The following is a 26616-nucleotide window of genomic DNA, read 5'->3' on the forward strand; positions in this document are numbered from 1 at the left end:
GCTATTCTGGAATATCAATCAAGGTTCCCTCAACTTTTTTCCACCCGCATCCTGTCAGATAATCCGGATTACAAACGAGGCAGGGAGATCCGACGTTCGATCTTACAGGTCTAAAAAAGGCACCTTAGGGCATATATCTGGGCACCTAGATTTCAGCCCAATGTTTACCCCTCATGATAGCTCACAAATCGCCCCGCCAAAGATGTTTATAAAAACCGAGCTTTGAAGCTTGATGGACAGGGAGAGACAGAGAACTCAATACACACAATCTTGCCAATCACTTCTTTTCCCCTTCCTTGTAAAGTACTATTCAGGATTGGCCTGAAGTTAACCCAGCAATCCGACATATCCCTGCCGTAGCGATTGGGTTACACCTGCCGTCATCTCAGGGACTTATCCTCAGGATACTGGAGGAGATTAAATTTGCTAGACAAAGCAAAATAGGTGTTTGCCTTGGTGCCCTGATACCCACGACTATGAACAGAGGGTTGTATAGGCCATTTGACAAAAGCCATGGCGATGCCCCGTCAAAATATTCCGCGACGAGCATAGTTCCCAAAATAATACGCCTGGTCACACCTGCGATTTGCCATGTTCCAATTTTCTCATTCAGCATGACGAATGATTACTGCTCAACCTCAATTACTAGCCGTAGGTTGGAGTCTTGCAGCGTTAGCTATCATTGTCATCGGTCGAATCCATTGCCGTAGTATTTTAACCAGCAGAGGATGTGAGGATGTCAGAAGTTGTGCACATTTGTCGCTCTGAAGTTACACATCTAAGAAAACTGTACAGGCTGGTGCAATGCTCACAACAGTGCTGGTCACGCTCAGCACAACTTATAGCTTTGGTTTGCACTTTGACGATATCAAGAGCCCTGTGAACCAAAGTCTTGCAACAAAATATACACTCATCCAACCAGCGATATTGCTTCTATCTGCCCGGCCAGTGGCGAAATCTCAATCGTGGTCTTTCTGTTGAGGATTTTGGGCCTATCGGCTAAGTCCTCATATAAGTTCAGCCTCTACATTCCTTCTGCAATCTTCATGGGCGCGAATGTTTTCGCCATGGTTATATTGCTCGGTTACTGTACTCCGCCGGAGAAGGCATAGAATCCCACGGTCCCAGGACATTGTACGTCAGCGGAAACATTGGACGTTGATGGGAGAGCTGTTACTGGTACGGATGTCCTGTTTTCCCACTGCACCCTTCGTACTCATCTATCGATGATTGCTGTTCTTCTTTTCCTCATATATAACTCCTCACGAAGTAGAAAGTTCACAACTCACAACGCTGCCATGTATCTTTATGCGCTATTTTGATCTGGAAACTCAGCATGGAAACGCGGACCAAATGGGGACTTGACAATTATGATGAATGGTGGCATTCTGTGAGATCATTCGTTCCTCCATACTATGCAAGCCTTTATTCTAGGTTAAGACGCTGCTAAGCTATAGCCTTCGTGTCCGTGGTGCGACAGCAAGCCTTGTAAAAGTTGTTATTATGAGAAATATCAGAAATACTGCGGATATAACGTGTGAGGTCTCCTCAGACATGAATTCGAAGTCCATTTTGTATCGTTTGGTGCTAATAATTGACAGACTCGTGGGTGCCTATTGCGATATGGTATGACTGAGGTATTTTCATCTGGTCCTCAGCATCCTTGGGTCTTAATGACTTCAGGGGTCTTGATTATACATCTGTTGCAATCGACATTTTACTTTGATTTATGCATCGTGCTAATGTTTACAGTCTGCTGACAGTCAGAAAACTCAGATGTTCGCCTTTATAATAACCAGATCTATCCCGACATCACGCCCACTCTGTAAGGCTATTCGCCGACTTCAATCAACTTCTCACAAGAACGCATCGTCCGCCTACCGTGACAACAGCCAGCAGGTCAAGCAATTTTAGAGTCCCAAGATTGGAATAGGTCCAGGATTGTATACTATGGTATTAAGAGAGCTTGACAAGGATGCAAGCAATGTCGACTCATGTGCGCCAAGGTCGATAACCATTAGCGAAGCCCAGCTATTGTATGTTCTTGTTTGCTCTTCTTTTTTGCTTCTCATATCCTTCCTTGAAATTGCCCCCTTCATTCCAGCCTTGGTAGTCCCAGTCGTCACAGAATGGCCAATATGTTGACAGCAACAGGTGGAATGAGTTCCATGGATAAACAAACCAATTCCTGTCTGTAGTATTATCAATAAAGTACTATCACAGTAAGGTTAGTCTCTGGTCAATTGAATGACATGGGAATAAACGCACACTCCCACACATGTTACTATGCACTGTTTTGTCAATAGCCCTATGTAGTTGTAGGTCATATTCCCGCTCGCGGGTGCTTTTGACCTCCACCGATGAGGCTTGGTGGAGAAGTATTGGTCTGATGGCTTGCATTACCATAGCAACTTGACTGTTTTATCGGTTAAAATTGCTGAATAAGTATTGGAAAAGATGTGGTACCTTTCAATTATCTGAATAGTAGATGTATAAAGTCGTCCTGAGTTAGGTCCCAGAATATAAAAGAAATTGGGGAATCCATGCATAGCTATGGATTTGTAAGTGGCCTTGTGACCATATTGCTTCCAATGCTGTTCGCGAGTTTTGCCATTTCGTCCACGTAAATCTACATCGTACTGGGTGAGAGCGAATCCAGTGGCAAGTAACTTGACGTCCATATGAGCATGCCATTTTTTTACTTCGATAGAAAATAATCGAGTACTTACAATTGTATCAACGCGAAAAGCTTCACCTGAGTGTGTAATAACAGAGTCCTCACTGATCTCCAAAATGGGATCATCTGTCAGAAACATGTTACTCTTGTGTAGGGTCGCGAGGTATCCGCGGTCGAAAATCCGTCTCTAAGTAAAGCCATGAGCGTCAATCATAGGGACATATCATTCAGGGGTGTTGAATCATTACCCTGCATCCGAACTCGTATGTGGGGATAAGCATGTCCCAGTAGATCTCTGTATTTAGTCGTCAGCCAGTGTGAGGTACCATGACACAAAAGGCTGGATGTTCATTACTTGGTGCTGTGTCTTGAACATACGTCCGGCTTCTATTTTTGACAGATTCTCGTCCGATCTTCCCTAAACGGTTGTTCTGGAATCGGAACCACGTAATTTCCATGTAGAGAAAGAGGAGCAGGCGAATTAAATGAAGAAGGAGAGGAACGCGTCGGAGAAGATTCCTCCACTCTGGGGAGATCTGATGGTTAGTCGCGTTGACGATGTGATGAGGTGACTATTAATATAATTCAGTTAGGAAATGACCGCTCCATGAACCAAATTGACATCGAGCTTACCCGCATGAATTGTGTGACTGATTTCGTTTTATCAATGATAGCTGGGATCACCTGCGTTGCAGAAGCTGTCTATTGTCAGTAGAGGTTCGAGACATCGGAATAATAGCCATAGAATTGCTTACCACCATTGCCGATAACAGCCACATGCTTATTCGTGAGATCTATATCGTTCTTCCATCTGGCCGTGTGCATGATACTCCCCTTGAAGCGGTCAGCACCGGGAATGCTGATTTCGCATGGGTTGACCAACCCTCCGACTGCAGATATGAGAATCTGGGACTCCTGTCTGAAGACGCGCTGTGTCTGGATGTCTTTCAAAGTAACAAGCCAGGTACGTGACTTATCTTGCCATGAAGCTGCGGTCCATTCCACACCTCCTTTGAAATGCTGGTCGACGCGATACTGCTTGGCAACCACCAGTAGGTAGTGCAGTATTTCAGCTTGGGATGGAAACAACTGGGTGAATCCAGGATTCGGCGCGAATGAGTAACTGTAGCAGAATCCAGGAATATCTACTGCGCATCCGGGATCTGGACAATGGATGTTAGATTGTGCTTACACCTCTAGAGCAATTTACTTCAGTATTGTTCAACTGACATATATTAGCATTCCAAGTTCCTCCCAGTGACGTTTGACGATCGTAGATACAATAATCATCTAAGTCGTAGTCTTTCATGAGACTGCATGCAGTTGCTAGTCCAGATACTCCGCCACCGATGATGATTACTCGGCATGGGGGAAGTGTTAAAAGCTCCTCCATAGTGATACTTGAGGAAGAATATTCGAAGAGTTTATGGGTTGGAAATTGGAAACACACCGTCAAACATTCCCGTAAGACACATAAGAAGCTATAGAGCTTTTAAACCATTTTGAGAACCACATTTTTGTGCTACCGCCATTTGAACCTCCTGTTCTGGGCCGAGGGTTTTACGCTGTGGTTCAGCTTTCTAGCCAATTGGTATTTATCAAAACTTACCGTAAGATCGGGCATGCAGAGTAGGCGTATCTACCAGCAAACCTGAAAAAAAGTGACAATGCATACGTAATCGGAAGGTTTCGTAGTAAAGTGGATACAGTGCGCTCCAGCGTAGAGTGTTGCTTCACCAATCCCCAATCTGTTGTTCCTTTTCGGTTCTTGTGAGAGGAATCCACATATATAGGATATGGATCTAGTGGGTGTTCGTGCAAGTCACATCTTTCATATCGTGTCCAGCCACAATACACTAGCCGGCCCACATCAGCTTGTCGGTACCAACTCAGCCAGCCCTATCCAGCCGACAATCTCGGAAAATACACCTACTTATTCGGAAAACAGACACCTGTCAAACATTACGCGCGCCACGTTGTAAAATGGATAAAGGAGGCTGCCTGACTGGAAACTGGTACCTGTGTAACTCAACCGGATCTTTTCTCTCCTTACTCTAGATGATCCGCTCGGGTTTATCCAACATGGCGCTGGGCTTTTCTATTCTATTTTCTTTTTATCTGTTCTTTGCAGAATCTTTTTCGCTTCGTCATGACGAGAGATATAACCTGAACAGTTGCAAGGCCTTTGTAGACATACCTTTCATTTCACTCGCACGACGATCCAGTCACCAACATATTTTGCAAACCGAAAAACACGATGCTCACGGAGGCAGTGCTGCTGCTGGTGTATTTGGGACAGCAGTCTCAGACTCCAAAATTATGGACAGTGGCTGTCAGATGGGGAGCCATTTTCTTAGTGTCATTTATCTTTCTTTCTTTACTCATCATGTTGGCAAGAACACTCTTTGCATCTCGAGAGTTAATTTGCTTGTCAGGAGAAACCCAGAATGTTTTGGGGAAACCGCTACTCTTCCCAGTCAAGTTCAGACATATACGTCTTTCACCAGTAAAAGACAGATTCAACAACCAGTTCCTACTTGTGGGCGTTCCAGTTGGGCTCCGTTGCCGCATCGGCAATCTGTTGGCCATTGATGACAATTCTCTCGATGTGTCCCCGCCGCCAGGAGACATTGCTGGGCTTTCTTGGAGACGGTTATTCTCCCATTGGAGTTGTTGGTTCAGCTTTGATTCCGCACGCTTCCTACATAGGGGAGATCATGGGGTAGATCTCCGAGAGAAATTGGACAACTTTCTAAAGTCCCAGGTACAAAGACCCACGGTTAAAAGACATTGATTCAAATGCTAACGTGGATAATAGAACGAAGACCCAACTCAGTGGCCATATGCATATTTACTGAGTGTGCCACAGTTTATGGGATGGTCCCGGAGTGTCGTAACTTGGTGGTATCTCTATAACGAGGAACGAGAACTTGATGCCCTAATTCTCGAAATAAACAATTCATACTGGGAGAAGCGAAATATTCTGTTGAGGATAAAGCCAACTTCGGATAAATTGAACCCGTGCCAGTCTTTAGATTCAGCAGAGTATCTTGATCGGCGGCAGCTAGTGCGATCTTTGCCTACAGCAACGAAGGCCAAATTCTACGGGGGCGATTGGCGTAAGTATATATTTGCTTCCCCTTTTGAAAAGGTTGATGGACTTGTTTCCCAACGAATGATGGACCCGCTCAAACCCCATTCTTGGGCATCTGGCTCAACCCTTTCCAATATGACGACGCTAGAGGAAACCGGCGAAGTCAGGATGGCGACACGCTTGACCTGCGATGGTTACCCGATTGATCCTACGCGAATGTCCTACATTGATGTCATAAAGGTCATTATTTATTGGACCTTGCCAGTCATTATGACAACCCCGGAGATCTTCTTCAAGGCCATAAAAATTAGACTGTCCGGAATGATGAAAATGAACAGCAAGCCTCCTGTCCGTAGTGGGAGCGTTGGCCGTCATATCAAAAGGCTTGAACTGTGCGTGCACTTTTCTTTGATCTTGGGTCATAGACGACTCCTTACTGATTATACTTCAGAAATCTTGAAGCGTACTTTCGGGCGTATCTTGCCCGTTGTGTCGATAATTATCCCGAACCTGTCGAGCTCAAATACCTCCCCTGTAGGTCATTTACCAACGACACCGTTTATATGCGATCGCCTTCGTTTTATGAAAAGGGACCTACAATTGTGCGATATCTTACAGTTGAGCCAGCTGATCCATCTTTTTATACGCGAATCATCAATTATATGGACGTGAAAACTGCACTAGACCAGGAAGCCCAACAGACTGGACACATTGCGGATCCAACAGCTCAGCGGCTCATTGTTTCTGACACCTCCCTTCTTAAGTCCATTCTTGAATACTCATCATTTTCATTTCATGAAGAAGAGGCAGTTACTTTTTCGAGGTGGAAGCTTAGACAAATGCTTCTTCTGACTAGGCCAAAGTCAACTCTTACATTTATGGACATCTTCATTCTCTCGTCTTTGGAACCAAGATCATGTATGACCTATATGTCCTCCAGACTCCGACTATCAGCCGCACATACACTGGCTGCTGATTCACAGAGACTTCTTTCAATTTACCTATTCGTGGCATCGTGCTTAATTCGATGGTCGGTCCTGGAGTTGTTTTCAAGGGCGCGAGTGTGCATTTTTTCATCTACCGGACTGCACTATCCCCACTGGGTAACACTGGCCAGTGCCGTTTTGGAATATTGTCTCATGTTGAAGGGTCTGGCCGTTATGCAAAGGTGGCTTATGTGATAGAAATAGATTAACGTTAGTCCTTTCTACTTCCTGTACAGACTGAATGCCAATCAATCCCTTTTGTTGGAAGCCAGTATCTAGAAATATGACGACCTCTTAAATTAGTACATCGAGAGCTATTACCCCATGTTAACATCCATTGCCATGATTATAGGCTGCCCTTTAGTTTTTTGAAGAACATGCGACCTAATAAGGCTCTTGTAGATGCCAGATATGTATTTTGCGGTCGTAGACGCAGCTAGCGGTTATAGGGTTTATGAATGGCTTGCGGTATTCCCAACTCTCCTTTTATACGTGCTCGGGTGCTGCTTATCCTGTATATATTGTGACGGCTAAGTTCCAATGCTGGCATTATTAGATATGGTACCCCTAAGTCGAGAACTCCATCCCGTAGCAAATAAAAATGCCTCTCCCTTCCAATTATTAGGGTTATGTTAATATGGCCCTAATCACCCTAGCTCGGTGAGTGGGTCGTCTACCTACACAAAATTTTGTCCTCACCACATTGAAATGTTGTCAACTGCCAACACCATCGATGAATATCACTCTTCGTCAATGGATTTGCCTACATTGACAGAGACCGCCTTGCGTCACCCGGACTGCTGTTGCAGCCTTTCCTCGACCCTACTTGACGCTATCACGTCTAATCTGTGCGAAAACATAGACTCCGGTCTTGTTCTATCAGTCGGCAGTGGCACTGGCTTACTCGAAGCGCTTTTGCTCTCTTTATGGACGTCATCCTTTGTATCTGTGGGCAGGAAGCTTAATATGGAGGGAGTAGAAGTCCTTGGCTCCGAAAGCTTGGACCTTCATTCTCCTAACAGATATCTACCCGAGGAGTGTTTTAACGTAGTAAAGGGAAGCTGGGCGCTCTCATCACGAGTGAAACAGGCTGCCGCAATTATGTTCGTTTATCCGCGCAGCACAGAGCTTGTGCGTCGGTATATGGAAGAAGCTGCCCTCTTCTCGGACAAACTGCATATTGCTCTTTGGCTAGGACCGAGCAGCGATTGGGCAGAATTCGAACCAAGTTTTACTGTTAGTAAAAATTGGACAGCACTTAGCGTCATTCGTGGAAAGGAAGTGGGCTTGCTTGATTATGAAATTATGGCAGTTATCAAGAAGTCATAATGTCAAGACGGAGATGATAAATATTCTTTATGCTATGTCCATTCCGAATTTTCATCTATACCAACCCAGGTAAGCTCGGCGAGCTCATGAAGGAGCGAGTCGGCTATGAAAACAAAATCTCCTTCGCCATTTTCCTCATCAGGAAGCTCAGCTGGAAGCATACACGAGAATGGGATGATTAGGTCATTTCCTCAAACAGCGTGTTCTGCATTGTTTTTGCCTCTTGACAAGGTGATCACTTGGTCATTGATAGGTGGTGGAAGCGTATGTTCCGAGGGCTTAAGAGAATCTTTCTCCCTCTACGTTTCTTTGTGACCTCTCCTTCAAACGGCGCAAATGCCAGTATCCATGAGCGGATTGTGATGGCGCAGGACGGTTTTATATCAATTGTGATTCCCTGTCTGACTTCGCCACGGGGATCGTTAATCCACTAAGTTATGTCTTTCTCTAAATTTGATGCCGTTTCGGAGTACCCAACTTCCACCACAATTCAAGGTCCACGTCGACCCGAGCGTATAGGCTTGTAGGATCGATCAGCTTGTTTTTCCAATAGGGCTTCTCGGAAGTGGTCGCACCACACGTGTGGATTCTTTATTGGAGATTCATCGGGAGAGGAGAGCCATGTTCACGAGCATGGTTTCAAACCGGGAGGCCGCTTCCCCGTGCGGTTGGCTGACTATAGTGAGGGTTGGGAGTTTCAGAGATGATGAGAAGTTGGCTCGTCCTGGTAGTCTTTTGTCAAGCTTATTGTATCTAACTGCAGTAAGGTTCTTAACCGCAATGAAGGAATCTTTGATCGAGTAAGGTATAGGAAGGTTCTCCAAGTTTTGGAAGTCGTCGTACCAGTACACAGGCGTACCTGGAGGAAGGTGCGATAGAAATATTTCAACTTCGTGATTTTCCATGGACACAACCTTGTCGTAGTACCCAGTCATTTTGAGATTATTCTCGCTCTTCTGTTTGATTAATGCCTTTTCTGAAGTGTAGAACGGATATAAAAGTTTGTCATGAATCTTGGAACTCCTAATTGCGATGTCACAGGTTCAAAACTACATGAGCTTGCCGAGTTCCCCTCATAGTGAGCCAAATTTCTCTACTACTTGTCTCCATATTGGTCATAAACAGAATATGCAGTACCTTTCACGGTCTTTTAGAAAGCTTGAACTAGCCCAGTTGGAGCAGGTTCTGGACCGTCGCCTGACAAGACCTTATAATTCCAGATAGCAAGTGCGATCGTTACAGCCTCAAGGTGTTACTGATTCTCAACATCAATTCTTCCATGGTTTTCATATTAAAGCTCCAGCTGTGGTCATTACCTGGGTAAAAATCGTAAAGTTTGAGTGAATTGTCGCGGGACTATCTAGTATCCGTTGGAGAAGTGGACAAGAGATGAATCAATCTATGAATATTGCACCTTTAACGGCATATGAGACACTTCTTCTTCTATTTATCCTACATCCACAATTCAAGAAATATACTAGACTAATGGTCCCTCAACTCTACATACCTCATGACGGAGTTTAGGGTATAAATATCTCCGAGCACTGCTATGTCACTCCGGACTTTACTTCTGTTAAGTCCATTCCTACCCCTTTTTTTGTCTTCCTAGCTGTATACTAAAGTGGAAAGTATGGTATGAAAACCAAAGCTTTTCATGTCACATCCATACAAGCATAATCTCACAAGTACCCTCGGTATTTCCCCTCTGTTTTTCTTTTCTATCTCGCCTCCATCACTCTCTCTGCACACTCCTCCGATATTTCATATATTTCTCTCTTGCACCAATCCACAAGATACTGACCATACGTATAAAGTCATGTTACAAGGATACAGCAAGGATCAGCCTGAAGGCTTCCACAATCGTATTGAAAGGGTGGCATTAATCGGCGTGCGTATACACTATATAAAAGAACCAAAACAAGAAAAGCCGATGAGACAAGAATTTATTTCTAACTATATCACCAGGCCGGTGGTCATATGGGATCGCATATCGCCGAGGCTCTGCTCAAAACTAGAAAGCATGTCGTCAAAGTGATTTCGCGCCCAAACAGCACGAGCAAAATGCCCTTCGGTGCACACGTGGAACGTATCGAATATGGCGACAGCGATGACAGCGAGATTGTCCAGGCTCTAGAAGGGCAACAGGCATTGATCATTACTATGTCCGTGGCAGCACCAAGAGATATCATCTCAAAGCTTATACGCGCAGCGGCTAAAGCCGGTGTATCATATATCCTTCCCAACTGGTACGGGCACGATCCTGCCGCTGAAAAACTTTGTAAAGACACGTTCCTAGCAGATATCAAGACCAGAATCTGTACGGAAATTGAAAGTCTCGGTGTAAGCTCTTACATCTTGCTTGCCTGTGGCTTCTGGTATGAGTTCAGTCTTGGTGGCGGACCTGACAGGTATGGCTTTGATTTCAAGAATAGAAGTGTTGTAGTTTTTGACGGCGGCAATACTGCGATCAACACGAGCACTTGGCCGCAGTGTGGCAGAGCCATTGCCAGCCTAATGAGTTTAAAAGTACTCCCGGAAGATGAGAATGACCGCTCAGTAACCCTCTTACAATTTCACAACCGCCCTGTCTATATCTCCAGTTTTCGACTAACCCAATGGGACATGTTTAAAAGCATCAAACGTGTCACAGGTACGAAAGATGCAGACTGGACTATCACGCATGAATCGAGTGCAGAACGCTATGCATCTGCCAAGGATTCCATCCTGCAGGGAGATCATCACGCCTTTGTGAAATTTCTGTACAGTCGTACTTTCTATCCAAATGGTGGTGGTGACTTCGAGTCCACTCATGGTCTTCACAATGGAGTACTCGGTCTACCAGGCGAAGATTTGGACGCATACACATCTGTTGCTATTTCTATGGGTGAAAATGAGGAAGTGGTAGATGATGATGTTCGCAGGCGCGTCATCCACGTGCTAAACGAGTGAAGAAAGAGCCGCCTTGGTACACATTGAGACTCAATTTGAAAAAAGACAAATAACAATTTGTTGGATTAGTGGGTCGGTAGGCACTAATCCGTGAGGGCAGAATCGGTAATGATTCCTAGCTTTGTTACGTGGAAAGTGTAGATATTGGAAGTAGAATTAACAAGCAAAATTTTATGTCTTTCGTTCTCCGTCCCTCTATTTACACGAAGCAAGAAGGCAGTATTTATAGGCAATATTGACAGTTCCTTGTGTACGGGAATAACACGAATTTGGTGAGTAGATGCGGGGATGCCCAATCGACAAAGCACTGCATAAAAGAGGTTCAGATCAGAGCCCAACTTGTTCTTCCCACAGTTCGCACGATCTCGGGAGTAATCGTTCAAACGCTGGCCTGCCACGTAGGCCTAGTAATTTAACACAATTATCAATATATAGCCCACCCGAAAGCGAAAGGTGAACGGTTTATTTGCATTGGCGAGGGATGTGCTTCTTTGCTAGACATTGCAAAAATTTTGAAGAAAAACCTTGGACCCAAGACTCGTACAGTGCCAGCCACCGTCCTGTCAAACCTGTTCATCCAGGCCGTTGCTATTTCTCTTCCCGTTACCCGTCTTGTCCTACCAGATTTAGGAGTCAAAAAAGCATTCAGCAGCACCAAGTCCAAAGGACTTCTGGGATGGACATGGAAATACAACCATGAGCAGGAAATCATCGCATCTGCTGAAGGTCTACATAAGTTCCGTTTGATCAAGGCGTAAGGGAATTCAAAAACAATCATAGGGGTCGGTTATATCACTGTTGTATATAAGATATTCTCCATGTACAACTTTCGAATAGATATAGTGTGTGCATTTAACCTAAATCTGCCATCCACGAAAGCCATAATGTTACTCGAGTTGCTTTTTGATATGCTGAATAGTATGAAAGTATGCAACAGAGTAAAAATCATTAGAGCGGTCCAAATTCTTTAACAGTAGGATCAAGGTGATATAGCAGAAGGCTACGGACAATTATACTTTTAATCACAATGTACCGGTTCCATTATTTTACTACGCCACATCCATTCTAGATCACGGCTCTATGGTGGCGCGAGACCGCCGCAGATTGCTTGCAGTCTTCAAAGCGAGCTCATAGTCAAAGTTCGCAAGTGGTAGTTGAAATATCGTCTGAATCGTGGACAAACATCTTGTATCATGCATCAACATGCTGTACCTGCCTAGGCGATTAACTAGCTATCTAGAATATGTTTGGTATCTCACTGGCTTGAGCCATTAGGACCCCTGTCGCAAGATAAAGGCCGACAGGATTGCTCCCAGTTATCAAAGTCGGTTATTTCCCTGCATGCCGCATCTTCAATGATGTGGACTTCGCTTCCAGATAATTTATTCGAGATAGATCCGCCATCATGCGATCTAGTAATGGATGGTTGAATGCCGGATCTCATAGAAAGTCCATAACTCTGGGCCGTAGTAGTACTATACACTCGCGTAATTGTATCAGTGTTACCCGAGTCCGATTTCTTCGTGCTTATCAGTGATCGGATGCAAGGAACTGATCCCGTAATGATAACCAGATAAGTCTCAATATAGAGCCAGCGCTCGAGGTCAGCCGTTGCCACAGTTGGATCACTGTCAATACTAGCAAGAACGTGAATCTGAAAGGTCTTTATAATTGACGCTATCATCGCACTATCGAAAATGACATTTGAAATTAGTCTTTGCGTGTCATTGACATGTCCAAGTAATTCATGTGTTCCTCACAAGATTCCAAGACTAAGAAGGCCTATCAGGCCACATTTGATGCCCAACTTGAGTTTCAAGTTCCATGAGATGTATGTCGAATATGCTGCGAGATAGAAATCTGTCACGGAATTGAAGGCTGTGATGGAACCGAATAGTCAGTTGTGATGTATCTCAGGCGTGGTGTAGCGCTACCTACAGCTTTGAAAATATCCATAATATGTTTGGACTCGGAGGTCCCAGCATTTCCCTTCACCAGTCACATTCCATATAGCCGAAGTATATCCTGGACATTGTAGAAATATTACAAGAATGAAGAGCGAGTTTATGATGATTTGTGCTCCAACGAGAACCCACAGCACAATTCGATAAGCCTTTCTCGTCCCAAGTATGCTAATGATTAAAACAATGAATGAGACTCGACTAATTGCTCCACCTGCTAACCCTAAAGCTTGGGACAGATAATCGTACAAAATGACCTTGGAAACATTCTCGGGGTTGATATCCCACACTTGTTGACCATATCCATGTTTGATACCGATGGTGAGTATAGCTGATCCGGCCGAAGACGTGCACTACAAAAAGGTGACACCTTTCGTCACTAACTATACAAATCTGACATTAACTTATCAGGCTTACTAACCAAAGCAAGGATTACCAGGACGTCGTCTAGTGCAAACTTTCTGATTCGAGCTTTAGACACAACTCTAAGCATCACGATCAGAATTGAGATGGCTTCAAATATCCAAATGGTCTGAAGCAGTTCCGGTCCCAGATTTGGACTCGATTCTTCATTCGTTGTGGACATGCTGCCTCAGTTTGCAGAGATTGCTAACAGCCAAAACACGAGAAGTTGCCAGAATCCGCTTGATCGTAACACAATTGTTTTATTCGATGATCTGTACTGGATATATGGTTCTGATTAAAAAGAATAGAGATCTATCAATATCACTTCAATGTCCAGAAGCCCGGAGGCCGCCGTCATATGCATATTCGAGTTGCTCTTAGGGGTTTTTCTTTCATATAATTGAGATATCAGTAGCGAGGGATTGAACTAGTAAACTATCCAATGAAAGATAACAGCGCTCTTTGAAGCTTTCGGTGCTAATATGGAAGTTGTGGATTGAGGCAAGAGTGTTATGATAATAAATCAATTCATGATTGGTCCTCGCTAAATGACAATGTTGCAATTTATATACCTTCGAGATTGGTATCGACGGCGGATTCCGAAGCATGGAATGGCCCTCGCCGGCTCACACATTCTGTACTCCTAAGAGCCCGTCCACGGCACAAAGACTAGATAATATTCTAGATATCGTTTTTTAATCAGTAGTCGCATAAACTATGATTGGATGCGATAAGAGCGATAAGAACGTGGTCAAATTAATAGTCAACCATCCTGTTAATATCTTCGAATCCTAGAGATACATCTGTAAGCTCCGTATGCTACGACTCGTCTGTGGGTAATGTATGAGACCTCTTACGATTGAGACTGGAACATATAGGTCGAACCGTCGGGAATAAGTGATTTCAAGAGTCAATCATCAAGGACGTAAAACCTCGTCCAATGATTTTCCTGTGACCAGTTGACATGCAGATCTCTCGATTCGCCCATCTATATCGTCTATCCATCGTACAGCCTTCTAGATAAAAATGAACTCCAAATCCCCTTCTATCTCATAAAAACCCACAACACCAGCTGAGAGATGATAAAGAAAAACGAGCTTCCTTCGAATGACCAGAAAAAAAATATAGGCGATTGGTCTATCCTCTCGAAGATGAATCAGATCCCGTATCAAAGAAAACAAGAAAAGCGACTAGCTGAAGTACAGCTGATAGAAGCTTGGAATGTCGGGTTAGACTTTGTAAGTTTGATGCCACTGACGCTTTCCATGCTCACTTACCACACATGTCAGTATCCAACTATGGAGATATATGTGACGGCACTGAAAAGACTTACTCTGCACGCCAGACTAAATAAAGGCCTAGGAAGCCAGTGATTAGCCAGGTGAACGCCGACAAAAAGCTGAAAGCCTCAGCGGTTTCCCAAACGGTGCAATTTCCTCCATCGTTTACGGGGCCCAACCCATCAACACCACCACAGACGAGTCCATCAAGGGCATCGAAGAGAAGTCCGAAAGCTGCGAACCATGCCAGAGCAATCACAACATCGACTATGATACGCGTTAATAGTTTCCATCAATGTGGTAATGGGAACAACACATACTTGGCCAGATGAAAAACAAAAGGAACGCTGGTAGTAGAAATATCAGTCCAAGTATGACTGAAAGGCCAGCCAGGATTTCAACATAAATCCAGCGTCCTAGCAAGAACCCGGCGTCGTTTAAGTCAAACAAGCTGATAAAATATCCAATCATACCAGCCACAATCTGGCGCATATTGGTTAGCACAATGTCAAGAGGAAAATGGCAGAATGTAGCGATTCGGGATATACATACTGCACTAAAAGCAAATTGACCTAGACGAATGGTGATCAACAGACTCCTTGGTATGATGTCCATGGTCACACTATGCAATAGATCGTTGTTCGAGGGGTCGGCGATGGTCGATTGGAAGTAAAGGAAAGCAATTTGGACCAGAGGTCTCTTTGATTCTCAAACTGAAGAATGAAACGTGTTGCGCTCGTGGTGTTTTTGTTTCTGTCTAGGAAAATAGTTCAAAGATACGTGGAAATTGACAACTTTATATACTCATTTTCTGGTCACAGTAGCCACATATCTCTAGAGTATGACATGTTATTAGGAGAAGAAACAATGCTATGTCAAAAAGACGTATCCCTGAGGTGACACACTTTCACATGTCTACATGGATCAGAGCAGTAGGTAAAGGCACGATAAAAACGGGAGAAATACTGTAAAATTTTGTTCCTGACGGTCGTGTTTAGCAAGACAAAGGCACCGAAATTCGTTCAATGTTCAACTTCGGAAGATTAAAGCCGAAATATATTTACGGCCAACATACGATAGTTCCATGATGTTCGCTGTAGGTGGCACAGCATGGGATGTTGACTCGGAGCTTCGGATACCTACAGTTGCTTGAAGAGCGACGACCGACTCTCGAGGGCCGAGAGGCTCTTTTTGAGAGCGAAGGATTACATGTTACCTAATCACCACTTGCCACTGCCCACGTTCATGCGATAATGATGAACCCAAGAAAAAGGCCGAGACTACATGATCGTCACGATCGTCAAATTAACCCGATGTGGTAATAGCCTCGGCATAGCTACGAAGTAATTATCCATGAATGGAATAGATGAGAGACCCCTAAGGAAGGACTGTTGCAAGACGGACATCTAGTGACCGGTTACCTAGGTACCGATCATAGTAGCTAAATGATTCCTAGATATTCTTTAGGTTCACGTATGTAGTGCGAAATTTTTATCTCGTCTTCTGCTATCAAAATCGCCAATTAATGCTGCAAGTTAGCCAATACAACTGATATGCTCTCGGTGCACTTCCGCAAACCACACTGTGGTATTGCAATGGATAGAAGCTTTCAAAGTCGTTGTCATTGTCAGTCGATGCACCTTCTATCACTCTTTTGAATGACGCTGTCCAAAATTCGTCTACATGCACCCACAAAAGCATACTTAGATGGACCTAACAGGCTATATACTGATACATATGTTCACTTCCAAGGTTTTGACTGAGTGCCTACAACTAACTGAGATATTACTCGTGTCTGTATGTGGGTGTTCATCTAGGGCCTGATGTTTGCATGAGCGCGCAGTGCAGGTCTGCTTACCACCAATGGCCCAATCTCATACGGCTTTTTGTGTAAGTTGTTCTAGGTAAGCGAAGTCAAAGACATGGGGACCTAGCATATAATTATCTTGATCCTGTATGGGTTACAGCAGCTGCTTTTCTATGCATAATGATGGTCTGCGAGCATGTGATAAGGTTGCATACACATATTATCAACACGAATTGCAAGCCCGACCGTTTGGAGAGTATGATTCGTGTCCAAGACTCGTATGAGTGATGTGATGCTTTACGTGGGCTCCTAGCGACCATTCACATGTGCTGTTTTGAAGGTGATCGGCAGCACCAACCGCAGCCACCTGATGGCTCATAATCGACCAGGGCTATGACTATTACACAAGTAGCTAGTAGCTATATGGAATAGACTGCAGCGATGTTTGGTGGTTGCATGCTTTGATATCGCACATAACTGGCGGATTGGTAGTTAATGCTACGGTAGTACAATCCTCTATGGTTCTGGCTAGGTCTCTATGCATGCACCCCTCACAGTAGTTAGAGTAGGTAGACACTTTCATGAATTTCATTCTCCCCAGTTTCCATAAGGGATTCAAATAGTTATGCAGCGTGCTAAAATAACAGATGCCCATTGGACTTTCTGCGGCCATACTGGGATTCCAATTAATCACGCTAATCGTATGTACCTCAGAGTCGACAGTCTTCTCGTATATATAGCTATAAATGGCCTGACTCTATCCGCAATATACGAAGCTTGAAAATAATGTAATACTTATAGCCTTATAGCTTTGTATTGTTGATAAGAATGCTCCTGGACATCACAGAAAAGCAAATTGCAAAAGAAATTAGATATGCGTCCAGGTATCTTGGTAGGCCTATTGGCCTTTGCTGCCATCACTGCAGGGTTTCCGAATAAGCGCACCGGACTGCCTGCTTCCAAGTCATCTATACAAAATCTGAAGTCCAAAATTAAAAATGTTGTCATTCTTGTCATGGAGAACCGCTCCTTTGACAACTTATTGGGAGGCCAGAAGCTTTTCGGTCTCGACAATCCAATTCAACACGGGCCATTTTGCAATCCCTACAATGTCAGTGACCCAGCGGAAGGGATGGTCTGCAGCGCCGCCAGAGACTATGACTCGATCACCGATGACCCGGATCATGCAGTGTACGGAAACAATTTCGAGTTCTACAGTACCTTCACACCTGACAATGCTGCTATTGAAAGCGGCCAACTGATACCAAATCAAAATGGCTTCATTCATGAGCAACTCCGTCTGTACAGCTCCGAGGCCAACAGGACTGAGTTAGCCACGCAGGTTATGAATTACTACACGGAGGAACAGGTTCCTGTACTTACCACGTTGGTGCACAACTTTCTCACTTTCAATCACTGGCATTCAGATATCCCCGGAGTAAGTGGTACCAAAGTTATCTTCGAATCTTCGAATAGCTGAATAGCTGAATAGCTGGATTGCCAAATTTCCTTCACTTGCGTTCTAGCTCTGTATGCTAATCAGTGAGTTTTTCGGTATATAGCCTACGAATCCTAATCGAGCTGCGATTGTATCTGGAACATCGTACGGGCATGGTACAAATGATGATGGTTTCTCAGAACATGTTTTTCCACAGACTTCAATCTGGCAGCAACTGACTGAGACAAATCACTCCTGGACCAATTATTGGGATACTGCTGGCGGTACAGGTCCAGACGCTGGGTACTTCAGTTGGACTTATGAGACTGGCAACAATGACAAGATTGTTGCCATGGAGAATTTCTATACGGATGCTGCGGCTGGTTCTTTGCCTGAGCTCAGTTACATCAATCCGTCTTGCTGTGGAGTAGGCACCACTTCAATGCACCCTAGTGGCCTTGTTTCTGATGGGGAGGAACTGATCCGGAGTGTTTACGACGCCTTACGTGCAAGCCCCCAGTGGGAACAGACCTTGTTCATCTTAACATTTGACGAGAGCGGTGGTTTCCATGATCACGTTCCTCCTCCTCTTGCTCCTCGTCCGGATAATCTTACTTACACTTCAACAACACCGTCTGGTCAAAACTATACCCTTAGTTTCAACCGTCTGGGAGGCCGCATTCCTACACTTTTGATCTCTCCTTGGGTTGCTAAGGCCTATGTTGAACAAAAAAGTCTCAATTCTGAGGGCGAAACTGTCTCGTACTCGGCATCATCGATCTTGCGTACGTTGGGTTACTTATGGGACTTTGAACCGTTCAATCCCAGAGTCGAATATTCGCCTTCCTTCGATCACTTGATCCAATCTTATTTACGAATGGATACTCCGAGCTCTCTTCCTAAAGGGACTGCATTCAAGAGCTAGACTTACATTTTTAATGCTATGAATAGCGTCAGATGTGCGCTTTTTTATTGATAAGCATTCCAGACATCAGTTCCTCTTTCATTAAACACTATGAAAGATAATCTTACAGTCAAGAAGATGTGTATGTAAAATGACAAGAAGTTGCATTTTCAGTCAATACTCCAAAGATTGTCGAATGTCCACGCAGCTGGATTTCCAAAGAAGAATTCATCCAGGGGGATATCCATCTGCATGACCTACGTAATGATGGATTAGTAAACAAGGTAAAATTTAATGGAGTTTTGTAGTAGTGGTACCTGAGACTGTTCTGTAGGAATCAGTTGAAGACTGGCCATGTCGCTGTTATGGTTGTGAAGTGGTAAATTTCCGCACGAATTTATCTGGACTTGGATTAGCTAAACCGTCCTCAAGGTTTAAATGGTTGCCTCACTTAGTTAGTTAGGCTTGATCCTCTGACCAATTTGCACTTACACTTCTCGGATGCATTGGCATAATCATATCCTTGGCCCTTTCTACATCCACCTGCGATTCTAAAACACGACAATACTGTCTTGTCACTCTATTGATGGCTTCTTCCTTCTCTCTCACGCCTTCAGAGGGGACCAATGCAGATTGTAAGAATTTGGACGCAGCCGATATATACCAGTAATAAGTGTAACCTGTGCCATACTGTGTAATTCGTTTTTCCAGCATTCCAAGAACATCTTCGAGATACTGGATGAGAATCGCGTTATTTGAATTTATGAAGATATTGTCTACAATTGTAAGCTTGATACGTCTCATCAAGGGCATCAGATCGCCCGGACTTACTTGTAAGCATCAAGTTAGCGTAAACAGTTTGGCATATCACAAGCCCAGCTCGGAAGTAATCGTTTCTCTGGAGTAAGAGAGAAAAGTTTGCAGTTTTGACCAAGTTTGAATGCATCCTGATAATCTCTGCTGCGGCGGTGAGACAAGCAATTCTAGACAGTGAGAACCGCGAGCTTGTTTGTGTCTGACATGCAAAAGGTGCATGAAGCATAACCAAGAATTGTCGAAGCTGGATATCAAGTAATGTCCTTACCACATAAGACGACCTCTTGTTGACGTGCTCGTGTCTTTTGCTTGCGGTATCCGATTGAAGTCTTTGAAGTTCTTTCATAATCATGTCTTCGTACCTTAGCACAGTCTCGTGTACCAACGGGGAGCTTAGATCATTTATTATAGAATTCAACGAGACCCGCAACGAAAAGCTAAACCTTGAAATGTGAAGATAGGAGGTTGACGTGTGTTCGCAGAGTGGTCTGGATGTTAATCGACTGCTTTTCTCTAGCTCTTCGTCATGCACATTGAGTACATTAACTGTGTCTGAGGGAATTCCGGCCGAAGCAGAGGGCATTCCTCTATCAATTGAAATTTGCAGCTCCATTTCTATTATGGTAGCCCATAGCCGCCTACGCATTTCCTGATCAAAAAAGGAGACCTTATCTCCGAGTACGCTGGGGTCACGGTGAAATCCAGCAGACATAGCCTCCCGTAATAATGTGCCAGCTTCTGTCCATATGCGTTTTTTCTTCACAACGTTAATCTGCTTGGCGAATATAAGTAGACAACGAATTTGCCAAATGGCAAGATAAACGTGCTTGTGACTTTGGCGCGCAAGCCATTTCTCGGAGACTTCGATCCAGAAAATGGCCTTCTCTCTGGACACAGAACTATCACCAATGTATTCTGGTTGATCCTGTGGGAATAAAACCTCAACAGAAGCCATGATCAGCAGAAGAATGATGACGACCGCGGAGTCAACTTGCTTCGGGTCTTGCCACAACAGCTCATACTGTTTCTGAAAGCTCTGGTAGTGTAGGATTCGATATGTCGACTCAACAGTGTCAAAGTAAAGAGTCACATGCCTATCTGCAGCCTCCCGGTCTGGTAGTAGGTGGAGCAGCTCCTCGTGCGTCAGGAACCAAGCACCATCGGCCCTAATACCTTTCCATCTGACTTGCAATGATTTCAGTTCCCGTTGTACACGTGCTAAAGAAGTTTGACTGTGTATAGTCTCTTTCATGAATGATCGAAGTTCCGGAAACTATAAAGAGTTAGAATTGTATAGCAGAAGTGCCTTCGTCTTGTTTCAAGGAATTCTTACATGAGCGATGGAGCTAGTCGCGTTGCTACCACCATAATATTGTGTTCTAAAATTCTCTCCACGAAAAATGACTGTCTCCTTTGGGATTGACTCCTGGGATCCGGCAGAAGCGTCCATGATATCAGCGCCTATAGCGGGCCGGGATTTTACACCACCGGTGTCGAGGACCGAAACATGACCTAGTAGTTGCCATGTTCCCTGAGTTTGAGCGGCTTGTAAGCTGGATGGTGCGTAGTCTTTGCCACTTATATCGAGAAACTGAGAAGCTACTCGCGGCGATGAGGAGTGAATAGCGTGGTTTCCCGAGGGTACACCATGGGGTTGCGCTGTGGACGATAACGGCGGAAGAAAGCTTGACGTATTTGAAGGCTGTCGACTTCCGGGGAGGGACGATGCATCATAAACATATGAACATATCTCTGGCTGTCCGGCTTTCCTACAGCGAGTACACGAAGGTTCTTCGCGATCACACTTCAGTTTCCGTCGTCTACACTCATAGCATGAGAGGGTTTTCCGCTTTCGCTTTCCGTGAAGTGAATGAGGACTGACTCTCGGAGATGTCGAAGTCCGAACTGTTGGGACTGCAGACTCCATTTTTCTTCGACTAGGTGAATAAAGCCACGTAGGACGAGAGATAGAAAAGGAAGGAAAAGAGGACAGAGAAGCAGTCGGAGTTAACTAGCGGAGAACGCGTCGGCACGCTTCGGAGATAGACTCTGTGCTCTGATTGGCCTCTGTCCTCTGCTACGTTATTCCTGATCTGTTTGGAGACATCATATTCATTACTCGGAAAAATAGCAGGAAAGAAAAGAATGCTTCGATTTTGCTGACAGCATGATGAAATTTCACACAACAACATGGGGATTATATTGCTTGAGAATTCGGCAAGCATTCAACCCTAAGTTAAGGTATCCACTTCAGGATGTCAGTCAATTTGATGCTCTAGTTACATATCAATTATAGTACTACTTGAGTATTTCCGTCAACTGGTGCTCAGCTGATGCCATTTTCCAAGGTTACCTACTTTCTTTTGAGGTTGCTATCTTTCTGAATTGCTAGAAGTCGCGCCAACTAGTTCTAAGTACATGGATCCTTCAAATATATGAACTGGCCCATCTCACACTTTTAATAGGTGATTGTCCACCAAATCAGTCGAATAAATCTTCATTCCACAATGTGGAAAAACTGCGCCGAAGTATATTAGGTAGAATGAGTATCATGGAAGTTAGACAGTACAGATTGATGTTCCCGACTTCTAGACTTTGACTAGGCCTCCAGATGGATTGGGATTCTCAGAGGAGACAAATCACACGGTAAAAATCAATTGAGTACAGTGAATTCCAAGGTTCCGTATGTTTTGACAGAGCTCTGTATCGTCCAATCTTTAAATGTATGCTATGTGACTTCAATGACTGGCGAGGGTGATAGGCATCAGAGTAATAAGCCTATTATTGCTACGGCAACTGGTTGAACAAGATTTACCTGTATGGACATTGTCTCGAATTAGTAACGAACGAGTTATACGACAAATCTTGATAAGGAGAGTCTCGTAGGAATGGAGTAGCAAGTAGAATGGGCGGATACATACAATCGCGGTCCGTTCAGCATCTGATCCTGACTTTGTGCTTGTGACTGTAGCTCCTGTTGGTGCATGGGTTGGAACTACAGTCGCAGTCACAGCCTGTGCATTTCCTCCAAAACTAGCGAAGCACGCACTCGAACTTGCCTGGCCACAACACTCGTCGATTCTTGTCTGTCCTAGACTTGTGCAAAACTGACATACTCCGTCTACCTCTTGCTGGAATACCTGGCTGGCTGCACTGGCAGGGAGACCTGAGGTTTCTGGTATTCCGTGGAGGTAGTTTGTGCATATTGTTGCTGATGCCGCCAAATCGCCGGTGAATGTCGCAGGGACCGCAGTTGCACCGATGAACTGGGAGAACATGGCAGAGTCTGCACGAGAGACCGTCACGAAGGCGAAGAGGACGGCCTGGTAGAAAATGGACATAACCGGAGCCATGCTGGGTGGAATCGTGAAGATATTTATTCTTGATTTTACTTCCACTTAGTGATATGAGATTGGTCTTCGCAAGTTGTGTCAATTGTGTCCTTGATGTGAGCTTTGTAAGTCTCGGTTTGTGGGTTTAGTTCTCTAGGGTGTAACGACGAGAAGACCAACCATTATAACTTTCTTCGCAGTCTTAAAGTTAACTGCTTATCTGAAATAGGCGCCACGAACACGAGCTGAAAACTTAGATAGTGATAATTTTGGATATGTACCTAGGTACAGCATTTTTTTATTGGCTAACATGCAACGTGAGGAGAGTTGTCAGAGAAACAGTGCGGGGCGAGAAGGAGGGTGTTACCCCTGATCATAGTGAAATATTTGACCATATCGACACCGAACACAGAAATAACACGGAAAACCACATGGTTTTATGTCGTCGCGTAAGAGTTGGCTTAAACTCTGATCCTCCGTTGACAAATGGCAGAACTCCTCGCTTTGTAGACCCGGAATGAGTAAAGCCTACTCGCAAGGGTGAGCTATACTGAAATGACTCCAAAGTCAAGCACCCTCCCCGATCAAATAAAGAGAACTTATCGTGAGCCGTGGCTGACATAGACCTAGTTAGACATTAAAAGGTCTAAGCTGAATAGTTTGATCTTCTTAATACCGGGAAACAGGTGTTTGTTCTGTAGAGCGACGCTTCTCCTACTGCATTCATCGGTATAAAGCATATTGTATGACTATATAGGCAGTCAAAATCGCAATACACAAATCTAGGATAAGCTTGGTGTCTTGTCGCTATGGATGGCAGTTGTGAATGAGGTCCCATGACTTGTCCAACGTCCTCCCTTTTCTTATAATTTTCAGAATAAGATTCATCGCTCTAAGAAGAAAGGATAGAATATGGACTAGTTGCCGCTGACAGTAATTGGATAAGAGCGTGCGGCTGATGCCACAAGGATTTTTCGTCGGCGACAACGGAGAACCAATGGTATGAAGGTAACATACTAGTTTTCCGGTCCAGTGATTGTGTTATGAGAAGCAACTAACCAGAGACACTGGTCAGAAAAAAATGTGGCCCAAGATCTGACGGACACTGACCATTATAGTTTCAACTTGCCCTGCTGTCATTACCTTCCCCACAGACCAGTATGAATCGCAGTAAACAGATACGATTTTGCTGGAGCTGGTTTTAGGTATTTTTGGAAATTTTTATTCTTTGGCCGTTTCTGGCCGAAGGTAAGCAGAAATTGTCAATTGCTGTCTCTGGATGTCACTGCCAGAGACACGTTGGTGTAAAGAGATTTCTTTTCCCTAACACAAGAGAGATGACTGCCTGTAGTATTAAGTTATTTACCGTTCATATCACGAGAGGTTCATTTTATGATTGATGGCTAACATACCACATCCAAGGGTGAAAAGGGAGGAAGCTGATTCTACATTGTGCCGTTGCATACACCCCTATTTCCGAGTTTGATCAGCACCGCGTTCATGCGCCGACTTTCTGCGTTGCCTCCTCCACTCTTTTTCGGTCTTCATGAGTAGGTTCTGCACGGATTTGTTACTATCCGGATTGTTCTTGACATCCTCATCGTTAAGCAGTTCGGTTAATGCAGCTTTGACCATGTTCTCGGAGTTGCGATGGTCTTGCTCGTTTTTATCAGGCTTGACAGCAGCTGGTAGCGTTTTAGGGTTGGCAGACTGGTCCTCCACGGGCAACTTGTCTGAGTATGACAGGAGTCGCTTGAAGCTGTGAACTGTATTCACAGTTGGCACCTGAGTAGTGGATGCGGCGGGCACCTGCAGGCGTCTCAGAGGCTTCTCTTCTGCCATCTCGACTTCAACGCGTTCTTCGGATATGTCAAAAATATCTTTCTTGATGAGAGAATGGTAGAAAGTCGAGGTTGTTTGTTGTTGATTTTTTTGTCTTTTGTGGTTGCTTTTTCATCACCATGACGTCGAGTGTACAACTATAGGGTTAGGGTTGATATTGTCCCGTCCTTGCCCTTGTTCTCCAGGGTTGTTAGGGTTACGACACGTTAGCATTCTCGCACGGGAAGGGGGTCTCTCAGATCCAATAACGGAGTCCGTTAGAAATACGGTCGGTTATAAACCGCTAGATCAAGCACGTTAGCCGGAAGTGGCTTACGGAAGCCAAGCTGTGTTCCAAGTAGATTCTCTAACAACTAGCTAGCGACTGTACCTTTGTTCTGTACGGTTAGAAATCCTAGAGGACGACTCTGGATGTTGTAGAGTTCTCTCCCTTCGTGCTGACCACATTGGGATGGCGTGTTCTTAGGTGTAGCGCGTCCGCTCTGTTCCGGCGCTCCTACAGCGTGCTCTATCTACATGCGTTTCTAGGTGCTTTTCTACAATAAATGATAATTTTGATGGGAATAGCTAACAAAATTACACATTATTCTCAAACAACACGAATTAATCTTTGATCAGACGATCACGGGTAAACGGGGTCGACCATATTCCTCCACGCATTATACTCAAGGGCCGTCTCGTCGCTTGCTGAGACCGGGGGGGGGGGGGGGTCATTGTTCCTAATGGGGCTTTTTGTAGCTCTTTGAGAGCCTTCCTTTGAGCCCTCTTTTCCTCCTGCACAGCACGCTTTTTAGTGGCTCGATTTGCATCCTTACAGAGAATTCCTCCAACTTGAACTTGACGTTTAGATTTTTTAGCAGATTTGCGTTGGTTGAGCGTTTGGAGGTGCTTAATCTGCTCCTATTGCTGTTCCATAATATGAGCCTGCGTAAGACTCTCATCAAAAATCTTTTTCAGGCTTCTTCGGATGCCTGGAATCATATCACTAAGCTCACTTAGTTGCGTGTCAACCTTGGTAATGCTTTTTGAAGTTTGTAAGCCGTAGTTGGTGGAGAAAATGAAGCATTTGTAGGCGAACTTGGGATATTTTGCTCCTCCTCATTGCCATCAAAACCCTGCAAATCCGGACCCATTTGACCTTCCCATTTTGCCATAAGACGATCAACAATAAGATCCGGATTGAGAGTCCAGAGTCCACGTTCACTAAACCCTTTCCGGATTGTTCGTGGTGTAAGAGCTTCGGCGCGTACTCGAGCAATATCGGCCAAAAAATCCACTTTACCGTAGAAATAGCCACCAAGGTGAGCTTGCTCGTTTATAGCCCTTCTGTAAATGCGTTTATAATGTAAAAATGGCATTCCATGTAGAGGCTGTAAAATATGTGGTGTATGAGGCGGAAAAGCGAATGGGATAATCTTATTTTCTTCACAATAAGAGATGAAATCTGATGTAAGATGAGCGGTATGATTATCCATAACGAGTAGTCGAAAATCATTCCCAGCTTGTTCTTGCATATGCTCATTGAAATGTTTAAGCTATTCGTATGTGATCTCATCATTTAAAAAGTCTGAGTCGCTTATAGTGACTTTCCACTCATCCTCTTTGAGATATCCCGAACCAATTCTCAAGGATGACTTTTCCGGTAAAAATAAGCAACAAGGGAATCGTGTTTCCTTCAGCGTTTATGCCCTCAATTATAGATACTAATTCTCGTAATGAAGAGCTTGGAACATGCTTTGAAGATTCTAGCTATTTTATTATAACATTCTCATCCCCCCCTTGCCCAATTTAAAATC

General features: G+C 44.3%; 12 protein-coding genes across 12 annotated transcripts, besides 2 other annotated features; 5 read left to right on the forward strand and 7 right to left on the reverse strand.

Moving 5' to 3' along the window:
• Window positions 1-2323: 2323 nt before the first annotated feature.
• On the reverse strand, window positions 2324-4070 carry TSTA_053150 (monooxygenase, putative; the record flags this gene model as incomplete). The annotated part of the gene is made up of 8 exons (XM_002486863.1): window positions 2324-2411; window positions 2467-2669; window positions 2730-2864; window positions 2926-2972; window positions 3033-3249; window positions 3311-3375; window positions 3433-3840; window positions 3908-4070. The coding sequence occupies 8 exons, from the start codon at window positions 4068-4070 to the stop codon at window positions 2324-2326; spliced, it is 1326 nt and encodes a 441-aa protein (XP_002486908.1).
• Window positions 4071-5549: 1479 nt separating this feature from the next.
• On the forward strand, window positions 5550-6952 carry TSTA_053160 (uncharacterized protein; the record flags this gene model as incomplete). Its single annotated transcript, XM_002486864.1, has 2 exons — window positions 5550-6163; window positions 6223-6952. The coding sequence occupies 2 exons, from the start codon at window positions 5550-5552 to the stop codon at window positions 6950-6952; spliced, it is 1344 nt and encodes a 447-aa protein (XP_002486909.1).
• A 513-nt stretch (window positions 6953-7465) lies between these two features.
• On the forward strand, window positions 7466-8268 carry TSTA_053170 (uncharacterized protein; the record flags this gene model as incomplete). The annotated part of the gene is made up of 2 exons (XM_002486865.1): window positions 7466-7997; window positions 8156-8268. The coding sequence occupies 2 exons, from the start codon at window positions 7466-7468 to the stop codon at window positions 8266-8268; spliced, it is 645 nt and encodes a 214-aa protein (XP_002486910.1).
• A 1634-nt stretch (window positions 8269-9902) lies between these two features.
• Window positions 9903-11230, forward strand: TSTA_053180 (oxidoreductase CipA-like, putative; the record flags this gene model as incomplete). Its single annotated transcript, XM_002486866.1, has 2 exons — window positions 9903-9974; window positions 10052-11230. 2 exons carry the CDS (start codon window positions 9903-9905, stop codon window positions 11033-11035), a joined length of 1056 nt encoding a protein of 351 aa, XP_002486911.1. The 3' UTR covers window positions 11036-11230.
• An 85-nt stretch (window positions 11231-11315) lies between these two features.
• TSTA_053190 (uncharacterized protein) lies at window positions 11316-11793 on the forward strand (the record flags this gene model as incomplete). Its single annotated transcript, XM_002486867.1, has 2 exons — window positions 11316-11433; window positions 11471-11793. 2 exons carry the CDS (start codon window positions 11316-11318, stop codon window positions 11791-11793), a joined length of 441 nt encoding a protein of 146 aa, XP_002486912.1.
• A 312-nt stretch (window positions 11794-12105) lies between these two features.
• TSTA_053200 (uncharacterized protein) lies at window positions 12106-13582 on the reverse strand (the record flags this gene model as incomplete). Its single annotated transcript, XM_002486868.1, has 5 exons — window positions 12106-12241; window positions 12295-12723; window positions 12796-12913; window positions 12974-13349; window positions 13418-13582. 5 exons carry the CDS (start codon window positions 13580-13582, stop codon window positions 12106-12108), a joined length of 1224 nt encoding a protein of 407 aa, XP_002486913.1.
• Window positions 13583-14238: 656 nt separating this feature from the next.
• TSTA_053210 (uncharacterized protein) lies at window positions 14239-15691 on the reverse strand. The gene is made up of 5 exons (XM_002486869.1): window positions 15587-15691; window positions 15234-15515; window positions 15002-15164; window positions 14735-14948; window positions 14239-14673 (listed from the first exon to the last, which is right to left on the reverse strand). Exons 2-5 carry the CDS (start codon window positions 15294-15296, stop codon window positions 14631-14633), a joined length of 483 nt encoding a protein of 160 aa, XP_002486914.1. The 5' UTR covers window positions 15297-15515; window positions 15587-15691; the 3' UTR covers window positions 14239-14630.
• Window positions 15692-17258: 1567 nt separating this feature from the next.
• On the forward strand, window positions 17259-19014 carry TSTA_053220 (phosphoesterase superfamily protein). The gene is made up of 2 exons (XM_002486870.1): window positions 17259-17926; window positions 18051-19014. The coding sequence occupies exons 1-2, from the start codon at window positions 17363-17365 to the stop codon at window positions 18849-18851; spliced, it is 1365 nt and encodes a 454-aa protein (XP_002486915.1). The 5' UTR covers window positions 17259-17362; the 3' UTR covers window positions 18852-19014.
• On the reverse strand, window positions 18060-21601 carry TSTA_053230 (uncharacterized protein). The gene is made up of 5 exons (XM_002486871.1): window positions 20980-21601; window positions 19662-20919; window positions 19323-19606; window positions 19148-19231; window positions 18060-19087 (listed from the first exon to the last, which is right to left on the reverse strand). The coding sequence occupies exons 1-5, from the start codon at window positions 21571-21573 to the stop codon at window positions 19001-19003; spliced, it is 2307 nt and encodes a 768-aa protein (XP_002486916.1). The 5' UTR covers window positions 21574-21601; the 3' UTR covers window positions 18060-19000.
• Window positions 21602-22653: 1052 nt separating this feature from the next.
• Window positions 22654-22999, reverse strand: TSTA_053240 (uncharacterized protein; the record flags this gene model as incomplete). The annotated part of the gene is made up of 2 exons (XM_002486872.1): window positions 22654-22737; window positions 22763-22999. 2 exons carry the CDS (start codon window positions 22997-22999, stop codon window positions 22654-22656), a joined length of 321 nt encoding a protein of 106 aa, XP_002486917.1.
• A 1087-nt stretch (window positions 23000-24086) lies between these two features.
• On the reverse strand, window positions 24087-24876 carry TSTA_053250 (uncharacterized protein). Its single transcript, XM_002486873.1, has 2 exons — window positions 24391-24876; window positions 24087-24319 (listed from the first exon to the last, which is right to left on the reverse strand). Exon 1 carries the CDS (start codon window positions 24818-24820, stop codon window positions 24449-24451), a length of 372 nt encoding a protein of 123 aa, XP_002486918.1. The 5' UTR covers window positions 24821-24876; the 3' UTR covers window positions 24087-24319; window positions 24391-24448.
• Window positions 24877-25720: 844 nt separating this feature from the next.
• Window positions 25721-26295, reverse strand: TSTA_053260 (uncharacterized protein; the record flags this gene model as incomplete). The annotated part of the gene is made up of 2 exons (XM_002486874.1): window positions 25721-25805; window positions 25832-26295. 2 exons carry the CDS (start codon window positions 26293-26295, stop codon window positions 25721-25723), a joined length of 549 nt encoding a protein of 182 aa, XP_002486919.1.
• Window positions 25843-26436: a mobile genetic element.
• Window positions 26435-26616: part of a mobile genetic element that runs on past the window's edge.

The sequence above is a fragment of the Talaromyces stipitatus genome, genomic scaffold (assembly GCF_000003125.1).
Source record: "Talaromyces stipitatus ATCC 10500 scf_1105507295487 genomic scaffold, whole genome shotgun sequence".
Taxonomy (NCBI): domain Eukaryota; kingdom Fungi; phylum Ascomycota; class Eurotiomycetes; order Eurotiales; family Trichocomaceae; genus Talaromyces; species Talaromyces stipitatus.

Coding starts and splice junctions, on each gene's coding strand:
- TSTA_053210 (XM_002486869.1), bottom strand. CDS start 15,296: ATGGACATCATACCAAGGAGTCTGTTGATCACCATTCGTCTAGGTCAA. Junction 15,165..15,233: donor GTCAATTTGCTTTTAGTGCA/GTATGTATATCC, acceptor AATATGCGCCAG/ATTGTGGCTGGTATGATTGG. Junction 14,949..15,001: donor TTTGTTTTTCATCTGGCCAA/GTATGTGTTGTT, acceptor CGCGTATCATAG/TCGATGTTGTGATTGCTCTG.
- TSTA_053220 (XM_002486870.1), top strand. CDS start 17,363: ATGCGTCCAGGTATCTTGGTAGGCCTATTGGCCTTTGCTGCCATCACT. Junction 17,927..18,050: donor GGCATTCAGATATCCCCGGA/GTAAGTGGTACC, acceptor TTCGGTATATAG/CCTACGAATCCTAATCGAGC.
- TSTA_053230 (XM_002486871.1), bottom strand. CDS start 21,573: ATGGAGTCTGCAGTCCCAACAGTTCGGACTTCGACATCTCCGAGAGTC. Junction 19,607..19,661: donor CGCTAACTTGATGCTTACAA/GTAAGTCCGGGC, acceptor TTACAATTGTAG/ACAATATCTTCATAAATTCA. Junction 19,232..19,322: donor TGCCAATGCATCCGAGAAGT/GTAAGTGCAAAT, acceptor ATCCAAGTCCAG/ATAAATTCGTGCGGAAATTT.
- TSTA_053250 (XM_002486873.1), bottom strand. CDS start 24,820: ATGGCAGAAGAGAAGCCTCTGAGACGCCTGCAGGTGCCCGCCGCATCC.